The sequence below is a fragment of the Seriola dumerili genome, unplaced genomic scaffold, assembly GCF_002260705.1.
Source record: "Seriola dumerili isolate Sdu_G_001 unplaced genomic scaffold, Sdu_1.0 BDQW01000337.1, whole genome shotgun sequence".
Lineage (NCBI taxonomy): Eukaryota > Metazoa > Chordata > Actinopteri > Carangiformes > Carangidae > Seriola > Seriola dumerili.
This window is the reverse complement of record NW_019174592.1, coordinates 1,438,497-1,454,410: the sequence shown is the minus strand read 5'-3', so window position 1 is coordinate 1,454,410 and position 15,914 is coordinate 1,438,497. Positions and strand designations below refer to the sequence as shown.

Below are 15,914 nucleotides of genomic sequence, written 5' to 3'. Positions count from 1 at the left end.
CCCTGGATTTTATGTTGGCATAACATGGTCAACCAAAATGCTCAAGACTTATACTTTTTAAGTTAATGAAATGAAAAAAGTAACAGTGCATTAATAATGGAAGAAAGGCTCATTTTAATGTCAGTTGACTGCAGGAGTTTTAATACACCTCTTTTGCAGCATTTATTCTAGAAGAGTTGCGCAATAATAGAAATTTACAAAAATGCACACACAATATGAATTAGGACTGCAACCTTCTTTTTTAATCAATTCATCTGCCAACTACTTCCTTAATTACTTGTTTAGTCTATAAAGTGTCAGATTTGTGAAAATGTGTATCACAATTTCCTTAAGTTGAAGCATAACTTAAAATTTTTATTTTGTACAATCAAAAAACTGTGAAAAGTAGATTTGGATTAAGCAATGTTTTACACTGTTTTACTCAGAAATGACAATAAATTATCAAACTTTTGCCAGTGACTAATTGTTTCCACTCTAATATTAATAGTATTTCAATGTAGGTAATCTCTCATACAGCTCATTTAACCACAAGAATCTGTTTATTATGTTTGTATGTGAATTCCGGAGTACAAATATTTTGCTTTTAAAAATGACTGAAAACATAAATCAAAACACAGTAGAAAAAAATTAGGTTACCATATCAACCTGAGAGAGGAACCAAAAATCATAACATTACCTGGACATAATAACATGGCTGAAAATCAAACATGATCAACATAGGTCTGCTACATATATGCCGCTTGTAGTCTGTCAAACCATGCAGTGTCATCATAGCACAATGACGTTTCTAATTGACAACCAGAATCAAACTTTTGTATTTTGATACATTAAAAAGTAACAGTAGAAATACACCATTATTGTAAAAAGAAAAAAGAAAAGAAAAAGTAAAATCACTACTTTTAAAACAAATTTCTCTTGAAAAAAAAAATCAAAAGACCCATTATATCAATGTATGTGTCCGTCTGAAGATGAAAAATGTCTCAATGCAATTTCCTATGCTTATTTCAGATCATACACTATTCTTGGCTTGCAAAAACACCTTATTCATGGAGGTAACAAGGCATTCCTGTGAGCTATCTAGTTAGAAGTGAGGAGTGTGATTTAAAGTTTCAAACATACATGACGATATTTCTAAGGAAACTCTGCTACTAGTAGCACCGAAGTAGACATGATCACACATTTTACGGTTATCACAATCATATGATATATATAGAACCTCAAACCAAACTACTAACTAAGTATAGAGTAAAGAAAGGGATGGAAAGAGTGGTGAGGGGACAAGAGGACAGCATATAATAAATCAGAAAACATTTTAAGCACGCTCCCCGCGGATACGACGTGCCAGCTGGATGTCTTTGGGCATGATGGTGACACGTTTGGCGTGAATGGCGCACAGGTTGGTGTCCTCAAACAGACCCACCAGGTAGGCCTCACTGGCCTCCTGCAGATGACAAAGTCAAAACATTGTTTTTTTTAGCTGAGATGATGAAAAATGGTTTTAGTAAATTCATTTAATATTTTTGGCTGCTACTGACCTGCAGAGCTCCGATAGCTGCACTTTGGAAACGCAGATCGGTCTTGAAGTCCTGGGCGATTTCTCTCACCAGACGCTGGAAGGGCAGCTTGCGGATCAGCAGCTCAGTGGATTTCTGATAACGACGGATCTCACGCAGAGCCACGGTACCAGGCCTGGAAAGGAGAGGCAAAAATTAACATTTAAAAATTGAGGTGGGAGCTGCTGAACTGACCTGTGTTTGTACAAACTTGTGTTATCCTTCCTTGATTTCAACAGAACACACTATTAATTGTGTGCACCTATTTTCATCTTCACCTTGACCCACTTCTTACTACTGATCCAGTCTCTTTCTTTCTAGTAGTAAAAGTCTAAGATGACAGGATAGAACATCAGCTCACTAAATGCACAATATACACAGCCTATTGTATTTTGTGGCAAAACTTCTCAATAGAATGAACTGCTTCAATAAGAGAACTAAAATATGTCCCCAAAGAGTTTTTGAGAGCAGGAGGAAAGCTATTGAATCTGTGTGTCAGTTTTGTTTTAGTTTATATCGACAAATGTAACAAGGGGCATAAAAATTTAGCTCTTTTGTTGCTTTTCAACACACCCAGATGAACCCAGTGTGTTCTCACCTGTAGCGATGGGGCTTCTTCACACCGCCAGTGGAAGGGGCGCTCTTGCGAGCAGCCTTTGTGGCCAGCTGCTTACGTGGGGCTTTGCCTCCAGTGGACTTACGGGCAGTCTGCTTGGTACGGGCCATGGCTACTAAAGATCACCTGAGGGAACATAACAAAGTTTGCTTCAGTGACAACAAAGAATGTTTTAGGCATGTGCAACAGAATAATTTAGGGCACAGGATGTGAAGGATAAAAATGTAATTTTCCGTTTGTATTGAATTCAATTTAAAACTTTATATAAACTTGACAGACTCTACTTTACTATACTTTACTCAGTCAGAGTGGAAAAGAAAAAAACATGAGCACCAGAAGCCTTATTTTCTTTCTAATTAGATTCAAGGTAGCTTATGCAATGCCTGTAGCAGAAAAGGACAGCGAAGGCATCCAATCATAGCACAGCTCTTTATCGCCTAAACCAACCACAATCTGTATACGGGCCTACAAGGCGGGATGTTGTGAACCTTTCAACCAATCACCGCGCGAAGACCGTCGAACATATCCCGCCCCTTGCGCACAGTACGTGGGTTTGTTCGTTTCTTCATAGTGTGCTCCCCGGTTGCGCACTAGCCTCGAGTTTTTATTCAGAATAAGCTATTATAAAGGAAAACCAGGCGACCCCGCCCGCGCCGGCTGCCCAGTGCAGGGAAACTAGCACACCTAAAGATGATGGCTGGCTGCTGGCTAGAAGAATGTAAACGGGAAGGAAAAATCGTTGTAGGAAACGGAGAGGGTGATGATAAAAACGACGGAAGACTATAAAAACTGCGGCACGAAAGTGGAATATACTTTTTGAAGATGACACCAGACATGTCCGGGGATCAATTGACAACAATATTTTGTCAGATGACCCCTCACTTTAGGCGCATTTCCGAGTCAAACCCGACCAGATCACAAGTGCTTTTTAGGTCCCTGACTCCCCGAGCAGGCAGATAATAGCTCGACTGCTCTGCGTTTTCTTTTTCACCGAAAATAAACGAAAAACATGTCCATCCGAAAACTAATATAACATAAAACGATAGATTGGAGTTTTATTAAAATGGTGATACTTACCTTTGAAAAGTTAGTGAAAGATTGCAGCTCAAAAATGGGAATTTATTCTTGAGTCTCTAAAGCGTTGTTCTCGCAATAAAACGAAGGGAGGAAAAAAAGGAAAAAGTACATAGGAAAGCAATAGGAGACACGTTTCCCATGATGCACCTGGGACGAACATATTACATACATGCAGCAACATGATAAACAACTGCACGACCACACTGACGGGCAATGTCGTGCAACAAGTTTTTTCTCAATCCTGATTATTGATAGTTTTGTTGGTTTAGGTTATTATTATTTTTTTTAGCTCTTTATTAAACGTATTTTACCAAGAAAGAAAAAGGAAACTATGGTACTGTAAATATTGAGGAGACAATATAAAGTGAGTGCCACTGAACATTTCACTATTTCCACATATTTAATTTTGATTTTTATGAAATAAATATTAAAAAACATTTAAAACCAACATAACAAGACCCTTCATCTTTCTAAGCATTGCATTAAACAATGTGTATAATAAATCAAACAGGCAAAGCTAAAATAATCATCTTATAAATTGAGATAAAGGTTTGGGGAAAATTACATAATAATAAAGTTTAAACTTCTATTTATTTAGTAAAAGCTCTTACAACATTTACACTGTTAGTCCAGCAGGCGGCGCCAGCAGCTTCACTCCAACCCCCTCAGAGCTGAAGAAGAAGAAGCATGTTTCTTTTTACCAGTCCTCCAACATGGCGGCTGCCAGGAGGTTGAAACGCGTGGTGGCTTCACAGCCAGGTTTTTTAAAGTTAAAGTCCACTTCAGACTCCGCGGACTCGGTCAGCAGTCGAAGAAAACGCGTGAACAAGAATAAGAAGAAAAGCTGGAACAAACACAGCGACATAAACGACGTAGAGGATTTTTTAGAGGACGTCAGGCACCAAGAGAGGACCACAGGGTAAGTTAGCCAAAATGTGGGGACGACTAACAACTGATGCTGCTGTAATGTGGAAATTTAGTACATAAATGCTTCATCGTAAACGTTATTTAGTGGCCCTTTTCGCCGGCCTTGTATTTGTATCAGAGTTTCTTTGAATAACAGTACGTTTGCACAGTGCCCGACATATTGTTTAATTCCCTTGAAAGATTGGCACAAAATAGAGTTTGCGTGAATTTATTTGAAATTTTTTAATACGAGTTGCTTCACCTAACAAGTTGAAAGGCTGCTCGCCAGTTGACTTTCCTTTTTGTTGTTGTTCATGTTGTGTTGGCCACTATGTCATGTGAACTCCCTAAACTGTGTTGCCTAATCCATATTTAAAGTAATTTGATAATGTTTTAATGTAATGTGTGGGTACTAGTGCTGAAACCATTAATCGATTGACAGTAAATTAATTATTAACAGTTATGATTTTATGAAGTCATGTAACTAACCAAACAACTGCTGAACAATTGCTGCTCAAATGTGCTTGTTTTGCTCTTTTGTATATGACTGTTAATGTAATTTCTATGTGTTTTGGACTGTTGTGTGGACAAAGCAAGCAACTACTTGAATAAATAACCTACATAATTAAATTATTAGTTGCAAGAAATAAGTTAGATAAGGCTGTTTTTCTTAGTTGTAAGTCCAAAATGTGACATGATGTGACCTTTGTATATTTCAGGGGTTTGCTGTCTGAGAAGCCAGATGACAGTTTGTTCTTTTTGGATGTTGGACAACCGAAAAAGCCTGAACAGAAGGGTAAATATATAATATTTTTGTGAGTCAGCTATTGAATAAAAATTTCCTGTGACCCACCGATGTAATAAATAGCTCAGATCAGATAAAAACAAGTTGTACTCTTGTATTTCTCAGAACAGTACAGGTAATTAATGAAATATTTAACTAACAAATCTTGGAAAAAGAGATGTGTATGTGTCTTTGTTCTTGTTAGTGAATTATCTTTTTTTCTCTGTGAATCAGAAGAAGCCGTAGAGGGGAAGAAGAGGAAAGGGAAAACGTCACGTCCTCTGAGGATAGACCTCATCCTGCAGCACGACTCCCTCATTCCGCCACCTAAAGAGTCAGTACCCATCATGACCCTGTGTGCTTTTCTCTCCGTCTATGGCTCGATTCGTAGTTATCTATAAAGATATTGTCTGAAGACACAGAGCCCAGTTTCCATTCATATGTCATTTGGAGGATTCTTTAGTAGGCTGTAGTGATTGGTGATCATTAAGTCTCTAGTTATGCTTACCATGATGCATATGAACAGGTTTATGCATCATCAGCTTAAAGTTTTATATCTAGATACCTGAAAGTATTGCTATTTGTACTCCTTCTGTTTCTGAAGTATAAACTTAGCCTTTCCCTGACATACTCACCTTTTCCTATTTCACCCACCTGCTGATATATGGTATTTCATCTACAAATCTAACATGTTAACCAACCCACAAACCATTCATTGATGCAAAGCTACATGTTGTGATTTTTTTCTGTTTTTATCAAACTTCTAAACTGTTGTAAATGCATTGATTTTAAAAAATAGCTAGAACTGGAAATGTATTGGAGTAAGAGGGTCGTAGTTGGCAAGTAGATCACCTCCCTACAGAGCTCAGCTGTACTGCTCTTGGTAAAATTTTGCATCTGAAAAAATGAACATTTAAAAAAATGTTGGAACATCAGCTTTTGATTTATTGTCTTAAATGTTTGAGGGCTGTGTGTAACTGGTGATGATCTCATCCTTGCGCTCCCAGTATTTCCTTCATGGTAATGTGAAGACAACACACAGGAGCTCAGGAGACTGTTTTGTGAATGGATTCCTGAGATCTGAGGATATGCAAACACACCACAGTGTAAACAGTGTCAGAATATCTAGTGTGCTGGGCTGGTAGCTGTTTTTTGACCTCTTGTATCAACTTCTCTCCATTATATATCATGTAGTGTGTTTCCATAACCACCTACATAATCAATGATTTATCTCCTCTGCCCCCCCCAGTGTGCTGGCCTACCAGCAACCAAATGCCAAGAAACTTCGTCGCATTGCCCAGAAGGCTGAGCAGCTGGCAGCCAAAGGTGTGGTGCCACGGAGGAGGAAACAGCTGCCAAGCAGACGGCCGGCCGACAGGAAGGCCAAGAAATCAGTGACGGAGGCCAACAACAACCCAGACAGAGAATATTACGACATATGGGGCCAAGAGTGTGAGTGGAGTGTGTGTCAGTGTGTGTGTGTGTGTGTGTGGGTGGGTGGGTGTGTGTGTCTGTCCAGTGATGATCCCATCCTTGCGCTCCCAGTATTTCCTTCATGGGAATGTGAAGACCAACATGGAGCTCAGACGACTGTTGTGTGAACAGTCATCTGGGATCTGAGGATAAACATAAATAAATAAGGAAAAGTTTGGATTATGTGAAGATCCAAAGGTCAAAATAGGGATGTTAGTAATAAATCGACTAGAATTTGATTGATATAATATATAAACCTAAAATGTGCATCTCATTGGCTTTGAATCCTTCAGTGTTGGTGTAATCAGTGGCTAATCCTAAACTACATGAGCTATACTGTTTGAATAACTGCAGTGTTTTCCACAAGAAAGTCAGATCACAGTCTGTGACAAAGCCTCAGATTTTTTGATCAGCAGATGTGATCAGAGGAATCCGAAAGAGGAAGTCAGAGCCAGAGTTTTATTTTCTGGATTTGGGGACACTGGCCTATTTTGAGTGTCTTTGGCAGTACACAAGGTTTGATGTACCCACGTGTTGTCCCAATTTATGACACCCCAACCAAATGTAGAAACTATAAAATCACTTTGAAGATTGCAGCAGGAATCTGATTTTATTTTGTTGTTTTTGCAGCCTCATTTCAAAAAACTTTCCAGTCTTGTTATATCAGTTATTGAGTTTAAAGCTCCAGCACTCAAGTTATAAACAACAAAGCCGGTCATTATTAGATAGTGATTCTGTAGTTATAGAGCAGACCTTAAAGTGTAGATCACTAATATACTTGAATATTGCAGAAGTATGATTAAAAAAACAACCATGTAACCCATGTATCTTTCCTTTCTTTCTAACACAGCCAAAGATTCAGCTGACCCCTGGTACCTTCAACAGACTGGCAAGAAGCTTGTCAATGTGAGGATGAATAAGTGTTTTTGTCCGAGATTAAACTGGGTGAACAGTATTTTATACTTTACATTGTCTGTGTGGCAGTTGGAGTTTGACTAATGTGGCTTCATCTGTTCTTTTTGTCAGCGTCCGGAGAAGTTGAACGAGAAGCCGTCTGTGCTCCCTGCTGTGGAGGTGATCGCCCCTGGAGGATCCTACAACCCAGACTTCTTCTCCCACCAGGTAACTCGCACCTCAACACCTGACAGGCTTATAATTGGACTAGGAGTCAGCATTTTACTTTACAGTCATTTTAATGAAACGATTGTTAACCGTTAACGAGGATGTTAAAGCTTGTACAACCACTGTCGACTTCATGTTTAGAGGTCTTAGATATTTTGTGAAGGAATTTACAAAAACAGTTAGTTAGTTAATGCATATGTATGATCAAAATAAATGTATTTGTGTATTTTGTTATTTTTATTTTGGTGTTATGTTTAATTTAGTATGAGAATGTATTAAAAGCCCTAAAAAAAGAACATGCTGATGAACTTTTTATATGTTGAAAAGAATGGGATTAACTTTTTGACGGCCTTTCACAAAGACAGTCAGTTCCTGTTTGTTCAGTACAGTTTAAGTTGAGTTTGAATTAAGCAAAACAACTAAAGCCTTTGAGTGTTCTGTCTAAAAATGCTTCAGCTGAAGATGCTGGTTGCAATCACCCATAACAAAGATCTTAATGTCAGTTTCTGCAATCATTTTTATTAGTGTTGTGTGGCCTTCACTTGGCCGTGTATCTTCATAAAGCCAATTCATGGTGTTGCAAACCGTTAAGGCCGTGTGATGTAAATTTTAACAACAACAAACAGACAAGCTCTTCTCCATGTTTTTTTAGTGTCTGCGTACGCATACCCCTGATAGTAGTATCAATAAAGTGTGTCCGCTGCCCACGTCCATCCTGGAGTATGATCAAAGTATAGGTTTAGGTTTGTCTCATTGGTTATTCATCGTTAATCCTGTTGTAATGACCTGCACTAACTGACTGTTTGAACCCAGGCCTTGCTGCGGGAGGCCCACGAGGTGGAGGTAAAGAAACAAAAGGAGGAAGACAAAATAGAGAGGCAGGTGATGGTCAACAAAGACGACACAGCTACAGAGGTAGAGATCATCATTCCGGCTCTTCCTTCATTTTTTGATTCATTCTAAATGCAGTGGAAACTTTGATCTTTTGTCTAACCCTCGTGTTTGTGTGGTCTGCAGGAGACGATCTTAAGAGAGCAGGTGGAAGGTTTGGTAGAGGAGGAGAATGAAGAAGAAATGGCTCCTAATGAGGAAGAGGAAGATGTGGCAGTGGGAGGCATCGCGCTGGCAGAGAAGAAGACTGAGAGACAGAGGAAGAGAGAGAAGGCAGACAAAATTAAGGTACATACACAATTCATACTTTACTCATTTTTGAAGACTTGCAGTTCAGTAACCTCTACAGTTTCCTGTCAGTAATTGTTGACATCTGTAGACAGGTTTGGACCATTACTGTGCTGTCAAACAGCAACAGTGTTTGAATGCATCTACTGATTGAACTGTATTGAGTCAAATCATTCTGCTCTTCCTGAAATCTCACATTTTTAAAAATGTAATAAAGCATTTTGACATTTTGACTCTTTAAACTGAACAGTGCAAGATGTATTCGTGTTGCCTTTCACATAGATCTGAAGTAACTGATCAGCTGAAAGAAAATCTATCTTCAGCTATTTCAATAATTTTCAACATTTACTGGTTCAAGCTTCTCCGATGTGATGAGTTGTCTTTCCTTTACATATGTGACAATAAATGAAACATCTTTAGGTGTTAAGGCTGTGGGTGGGACTAAACAACACATATGAAGAAATTGTGACAAGCATATTTCACAATTCTTTGGACATTTCATAGTTGAAACGATGAATGGAGAAAATAATAATGAAGCATGAAATTGCATAGCTTGTGTTTCAGGATGTGATTTTTAAAAGAGCAAAAATGTTTAATAATCTCACAACTGCACTCTCACAGCAACAGTTTAAAAGTTTCCTTTTTTATTTTTTGATCGATCCCCAAACTACAAACATTTAAAATGAAAGTGTTGCAGGTTGTAAAGACTTCCAGCAAGATGCCATGTTGTTGTTGTTGCTCCACTCACCATCAAAAAACATCAACCTCATTGTTTCTCTTCCTGCCGCCCATCCCAGGAGCAGCAGCGGCTGGCCGACAGACAGCGGATTGACCAGCACCAGCAGCTCTTCCAGCTTCGCTCCATTAAGGCGTCCATCAAACAGCAGGAGCAGGGCACCAAGGAAAAACAGAAAGTCCGCAAGGCCAAGCAGGAGGCCCAGAAAAGCCAGCCCAGACGCCTCGGCAAACTCAAGTACACCTAACGCGCACTTTCATATAGTCAGGGGACTCACAACAAAAAAATAGCCGTCAAAATTAAGAGCAGAGAAGAGAATAGATCCTGATTTTTTTGTTTTTTTAAGCTCCAAAAATACTGCACCCTACTTATCCCGTAATGACACTCAGTAGCGCCTTTTGTGAAGATCCTTCTTGCCTTTTTAAATTCTTTCAAAGTCAAACACAGTACAATTTTATCACTACTTTACTACTACACATAGACTGAGTACTAGTCCTCATGATGAGTAACCTAATCTTCATGTTTTAAATTGGTAGAGAGGAGTTTAACGCTGTAAAAAGTTTTTATCCCCAGCATTATCTTAGCTGGGGAAAGACAAACAATGTTGAGACATAGAGATTTACAAGCTCTACAATTCATTGGGGATCAGTTTTCTGCTGTTGGTAGTCACATATTTATTAATTTTTTCATTCATTCATTATTTTCATTCTCCAGAACCATGTCAGTAACATGAATGATATATTCTGTGGTATTCATTTTTGTTGGTTTTTTAAAAAATTTGTAAATTTTTTTTAGCCCAATTCATTTAAGAAGTTCAACTAACCCTCTACGTTTCTTATGATTTTTTTTTTTGGTTTATTGCAACAAGGCCTTTCACTTTTCACTGTCATCATAAGCCATGCTAAAACATTTTAACATCCTTATTCTGAAGATTTACCTGTGGTTACTTCAGCAGGGGGCAGTGTGTGAATGGACCTGTTTATGACCACATGGTAAATGTTTGCTTTTCGTCCTTATTCACAGGTTCCAGCCTCAGGACCTGGAGGTGCAGTTGAGTGACGAGCTGGCCGGCTCCCTGCGACAACTCAAGGTACGTCAGTCACATCTGAAACGTGTTCTTGCTCTTCCACTTTGACCTTTGCCAGTGAGGACACTGTGTCTTTATCTGTAATGAGTTTTGGTTCATTTTGTTGGTGTATTATCTTCAGTTCTTTGCATTGTCTTATTCTAAGCTTTATCCTTTTCTCTAATACTGCGACGACCCACTTTCCCCCCAGGGACAGTTTTAATTTCATTTGATGTAATTGCCAGTGGAAATTTCCCAGCTCTTCTCTATATCTATCATAATGTCTCCGAATAAGGCTTAAATCAGCCTTTGTGGTGTGAATGGGATTTTATAATTCGGGTGGGAGTTGCATTTTTAGTCAGAGCAGAGTGACGTTCATCTCACACGGATTTGTCTGGACTTGTCTCCCCCTCATGTAACACCATGACTCTGCAGCCAGAGGGCAGCGTCCTCAAGGACCGCTTCAAGAGTCTGCAGAAGAGGAACCTGATCGAACCCAGAGAGAGAGCCAAGTAAGGACCTCTTACGTAACATCTCATCAAAGGCTCACAGTGATTTACGGGCTCATTAGGTGTATATTGATTTTAAAATGTGCGTTTCCACCCTCCCTCCCCCTTCTCTTAGGTTCAAGAGGAGACACAAGGTGAAGTATGTGGAGAAGAGGGCTTTTAGAGAGATCACCTAGCGCCGACCCACAGACCACAGGAGCTGAACACCAGAAGCTGGGCAACATTTAAAACCACAAGTGCAACATAATGGGACTGTGTATATACGACTTAATGACTGCTGAGGACCTGCTTGTTCCTTTCAGGCAATTACAACTTCTAAAAAATAAATGCCACCAACAATTATAATATATAAACCGGTCAAATGTGTTGAAGATAAGTTTCCTATAGTGAAAAAATAACGTGCAGGTTTTATATCACTTGTCACGATTAAATTCTGTAATTTTTTTTTGTTACGTGATACGACCCCTATCAGGAAAAGGTTATCTAAGGTTCTGCGATATACAGCAGAGTCTGCCTAGGCCAAGTGTCACTGTGTCACTACCATGCTCATACACGAGTAGAGACTTGCAGCTTATGTTAATAACGGGGTCATCCACATGAAGTGTCGCTCTCCACCGCGGGGATATTGGGCAGGTTCATGTCGGATATTTGTGTGTCTGATATTTCTGAAGATTAGTGCAACACCCATCATCCAGACCTGTAATTATAATAAATACGTTTTTTGAAGGAGTTGCATAGACGATCATTTCAGTGGGTCGTATTTGATGAATATTCAGATATGTCAAGGAATTTAATTAGTATTCCAACATGATTAATCCTCGAGGTTGCTCTAGAGGAAAACTATTAGAGCTGAAACTTTAATTTATTCAGTTTTTCTTCTATCTACTGACTTTTTCTGTATCTACTTTAGATGCCATGGTGCCCAGATTAACACAATAAAAAGTACTGGACAGTGATTTAAAAAGTAAAGGCAACAGAAATTAAAAAAAAAAAAATCTGGCTGCTTTTAAATCCCCATAATTAGATGATTTGATTTAGTGGAGTTTAATTGAAGTAGATTAATGATTTTTTTTTATATTAGGTGAAAAAAAAAAAAAGCAGACAGATGGGCTTGTGGAAGTCGACATGTATAATTGATTCCAACCTGCTGCTTAAAACCATAATTGCCTTCAGTGTCCTCTTGGTGTGAACAGGGACATGTACACACACACACACACACACACACACACTCTGTCTCATGGTGCCTGGAGCTACGCCAAAGCTTCTTATCCGTTAATCAGTGTGAAAATGTAATCTTTTACCTTTAGAGTGCACAGAAACCCACCCGCCCTCCCACCTAGCTGCCCCTATGAGCTCATCTCCCTCCCCTCTTGCAAGACAGAGTGCGTAATGGATCATGGACCATCTCCCATGTCAGCGACTTATCAACATCTTTATGCCAAAAACCTGCTGATGAGTTAACCTGAAGACTTATAGAGTTTAACCCAAGGTATCGCTAAGATTCAGTGCAGAATATTGTCACCAGGTTCACCATCTTATTTTAGCTTGTTAACATAATGTTTGCTAATTAGCATCAAACGTGGAAGTACAGTAGAGGCTAATGAGAATGTCATTAGTTCACAGGAATTTGGTCATAAACCAAAGTGTTGGACAAATTAAAATCTTGACCTGATGAATGATGGTGCATCACAAACGTTATTAAAGAACGTCCCGTAACCATGAATATGTAATGACAAAACAGCAAATGTAGATCTGATGGCGCTAGAGGATGTTTCAGGGGCTCATCACAGTCAGTATGATTCATCCTCTGGCGACCATGAATGTCTGTAAAAAAAAAAAAAAAAAAATTCCCTGACAATACATTCAAAAGATATTTCACTGTGGAGAGAAGTGGTGTAGCTGCTGACAGACGAACTGGCACTGCCACCCCAAGAGTTACGTCCCTTGCATGGATAAAATGTAAGTATGGTATTTTTATAAGTCCATTTATAGGAATGATCAAGGATTATTCTATATTTTGGTTTTCTAAGTAGCACGGAATGGTATTTATAGTCAATGACAGACATCGTACAAGGATATTCGGAGGTTAGAGAAATGTCCTAGTGTTTCCTTGATGCCAGACGATACAGACTGCAGCCTAGCTGTTTGTGTTTTCCTCTCCCCTCATTTAGACTTACTCTCTTCACGTGTGAGACATGGTGCTGCTAGATTGTCTTGGCATGGGGTAGGATGGATTATGTGTGTGTATGTGTGTGTGTGTGTGTGGGGTGGGGGGGAGTCATTACATCCTTCAGAATAGATTACTACTCCTCTGGTCTGGGGAGCCGGGGAGTGACAGAGGAAGCCACTAAAACACTCAGCTTCACTACATGGAGATGCTACTGTGTGTTTATGTGTGTGTGAGTAAATATTTGTATGTGATAAATACAAATATTACATACATACATGATATATTTGCATGGCCTCCCAGTGTCCCCTGAAGTGTCTTCTTCACCATGTTGGGCTCAACCATACACACACGCCCTTGGACACTGAGGTTTCTACTGCTGCTAGCTAGCTGATTGTCACATCCCAGCATGCTGAACCATAGCTTCATTTATCCGCAATTATTTGATTAATTGATGTTAGTTTTTTAGCAGAAAATGTATTTTCAATTTGTGAATCCTTGTTCGTTGTTTTGGACTGGTTCAAATGTTTTTCGTCTGTCACTGTAGATTGTAAACTCCTCCTCAGGCTGTTTAAACACTTCACTTTCCACTTTTGAATTTTATACACTTAGATTAAATAGATTAGTGAAAAAATAATCAACAGATTAATCACTAATGAAGTGATAACTTGTAATATTATAAACAGAGGTCTTGTATTATTACAGAGTGTGTGTGTGTGTGTGAGAGAGAGAGAGAGAGATGGTTTTGTTCCTTCTTTGGGACCTTTTCCGGTACAAACACCGACCTTGTCTAGTGCTCCTCATGAGGACCAAAGCCTGGTCCTGGTCAGGGTTAGGTATGACTTGGTTATGGCTAAGGTTAGGGCTTGGGTTAGGCTGCCCAAAATGAATGGAAACCAATGTGATGTCCTGAAACAGATAGCTGTGCAAACTTGCATGTTTGTGTGTGCACTTGTATTTCTATCTTTTTGAGGACCTTACATAGTGAGGACATTTTGGCTGGACCTCACAACTTTATAGAGCCGTTTGAGGGTTAAGACTCAAATGGCTAGAATTAGGTTTATGTTAGGGTTAGCACATGATGATGATGGTTAAGGTAAGGAGTTGGGGAATGCATTATGTCAAGGAGTGTGTCCTCACAGAGATAGAAATACAAGTGTGTGTGTGTGTGTGTGTGTGTGTGTGTGTGTGTACACATGTGAGAGAGAGCGAGCGAGCGAACGAGCATCCTCTGAGTAAATTACTCTAAATCCTGATGACTGTCGCTAATTCCATTTCCACCACACACACACACACACACACACATACACACACTATGATTCCATCACATTCTCACTCTGTCACACACTTTCCCTGTGTCGGCTCAGTATCCTTGCATAGCCTCAGCATGGCACTGCCTCCCATGTCTCTGCATGTATATGTGTGTGTGTGTTTGTGTGTGTGTGTAAACAGCGGAGATCATCCTCGCAGTTACAGTAGGTAACAATGCACACAAGACATCAAGAGGCAAGATGATTAAAAACATGGCTGGAAGACAAAATCACAAGCAATGTGCACTGTGAGACAGAAGTGGAAATGGTTTGCGTGGTGTGTTGTCGGTGGTGGAGCAGCGAGAGATGATGAGGGAGGGGGGATAAACACAGTGATGGGAGAGTGAGTGAGAGGGAGCGAGAGGGGGGAGGAGCAGAGAAATGATTCCTCTCTCTAATCCTCTAGACACACGCTCGGTCTTGCTGCCTACTGGCTCAGAGAGAGAGACGGAGGCAGGTGGAGGGTGCAAACACAGAGAGAGAGAGAGAGAGAGAGAGAAGGAAAAAACAAGATGAAGGGAAGAGAAGAAAGGAGAGCTGCCTCTCGTAAACCACGCTGAGAGAAACGCACAGAGACAGGGAGGCGGTGAGGACGAGGAGGAGACCAACGACTCTTGCATGGTTTTGAGCAGAGGGAAGGAGACAGTGGAGGAGGAGGCAGTGTAATGCTTCTCTCCAGTGCTGCCTGAAACAAACCAGGAGAGGAGAGGAGCAACAGAGAGGAGGAGAAGGAATCCCTTGAAAAATAGAGAGGACAGATACAGAGGGAGAGAGGAAGAAATGCAGAGGACGGAGGACAAGCAGAGATCCCTGGTTACTCAGGCTCACATGAGTGTATGGACCTGAGCCCGGCCAGTGTTACTACAAGATGCTGTCAAAGACCCAGCGTGTGAGGGCTGAGTGTTACTGTGCGAGTGATGGATGTCTGCACAAACTACGGCTGCTCCTCGAAATTCAGTAGTAGATAGAGTCTCTGTGTGTGTGTTCGACCAGGTGTGTGTGTGTGTTAGTGTGAGAACATATGACCGACCAGCTGTTCAGGAGGTAAACAGGGTCAGGTGCACCTAGAGGAGGGAAACAAGGAGGAAAGTGGGAAGACACACTCACGTGAGCAGGTGCACGGACGGAGAATTACACACACACACACACACACACACACACAGACACGCAAGAGTGTGTGTTTGTGTGTGCAGCTAGCACATAAAAGCTTCAGTCCAACCATCTCAGGTGCAGTTAAGGGCACAAGCGTGTGTGTGTTTTGGGGACAGCGACGAAAAAGAATAAAGGGAGCTCACGAGGAAGCGTCACTGATTTTCTTCACGGTTCCTTCTTTTACACCGAACTAGCCACCTGAAACCTGAAACCGCTCCCTACCTCATCTCAACTCAACAAGTGGACTTGTTGACTCAGAAAAAG

General features: G+C 40.2%; 2 protein-coding genes across 3 annotated transcripts; one reads left to right on the top strand and one right to left on the bottom strand.

The window, feature by feature from the left end:
- Positions 1–220: 220 nt before the first annotated feature.
- Positions 221–3,352, bottom strand: LOC111232868 (histone H3.3). Its single transcript, XM_022760544.1, has 4 exons — positions 3,247–3,352; positions 2,152–2,295; positions 1,536–1,689; positions 221–1,441 (listed from the first exon to the last, which is right to left on the bottom strand). The coding sequence occupies exons 2-4, from the start codon at positions 2,277–2,279 to the stop codon at positions 1,313–1,315; spliced, it is 411 nt and encodes a 136-aa protein (XP_022616265.1). The 5' UTR covers positions 2,280–2,295; positions 3,247–3,352; the 3' UTR covers positions 221–1,312.
- Positions 3,353–3,926: 574 nt separating this feature from the next.
- On the top strand, positions 3,927–11,768 carry nop53 (NOP53 ribosome biogenesis factor). Of its 2 annotated transcripts, none has more exons than XM_022760542.1 (12): positions 3,927–4,165; positions 4,872–4,948; positions 5,174–5,270; positions 6,186–6,388; positions 7,260–7,315; positions 7,436–7,531; positions 8,345–8,446; positions 8,549–8,710; positions 9,508–9,683; positions 10,470–10,536; positions 10,948–11,024; positions 11,137–11,768. In XM_022760542.1, exons 1-12 carry the CDS (start codon positions 3,960–3,962, stop codon positions 11,195–11,197), a joined length of 1,380 nt encoding a protein of 459 aa, XP_022616263.1. In that variant the 5' UTR covers positions 3,927–3,959; the 3' UTR covers positions 11,198–11,768. The 2 variants fall into 2 exon arrangements, with proteins under 2 accessions (XP_022616263.1, XP_022616262.1); XM_022760541.1 differs by having other exon boundaries at positions 5,171–5,270.
- The last annotated feature ends 4,146 nt before the right edge of the window (positions 11,769–15,914 follow it).

Bases quoted from the DNA above. Each gene is read 5' to 3' on its own strand.
- LOC111232868 (XM_022760544.1), bottom strand. From the start codon at position 2,279: ATGGCCCGTACCAAGCAGACTGCCCGTAAGTCCACTGGAGGCAAAGCC. The intron at 1,690-2,151 runs GTGAGAACACAC...TCTCCTTTCCAG, and splicing joins AAGAAGCCCCATCGCTACAG to GCCTGGTACCGTGGCTCTGC. The intron at 1,442-1,535 runs GTCAGTAGCAGC...TGTCATCTGCAG, and splicing joins CAGCTATCGGAGCTCTGCAG to GAGGCCAGTGAGGCCTACCT.
- nop53 (XM_022760541.1), top strand. From the start codon at position 3,960: ATGGCGGCTGCCAGGAGGTTGAAACGCGTGGTGGCTTCACAGCCAGGT. The intron at 5,271-6,185 runs GTCAGTACCCAT...TGCCCCCCCCAG, and splicing joins CTCATTCCGCCACCTAAAGA to TGTGCTGGCCTACCAGCAAC. The intron at 6,389-7,259 runs GTGAGTGGAGTG...TTTCTAACACAG, and splicing joins CGACATATGGGGCCAAGAGT to CCAAAGATTCAGCTGACCCC.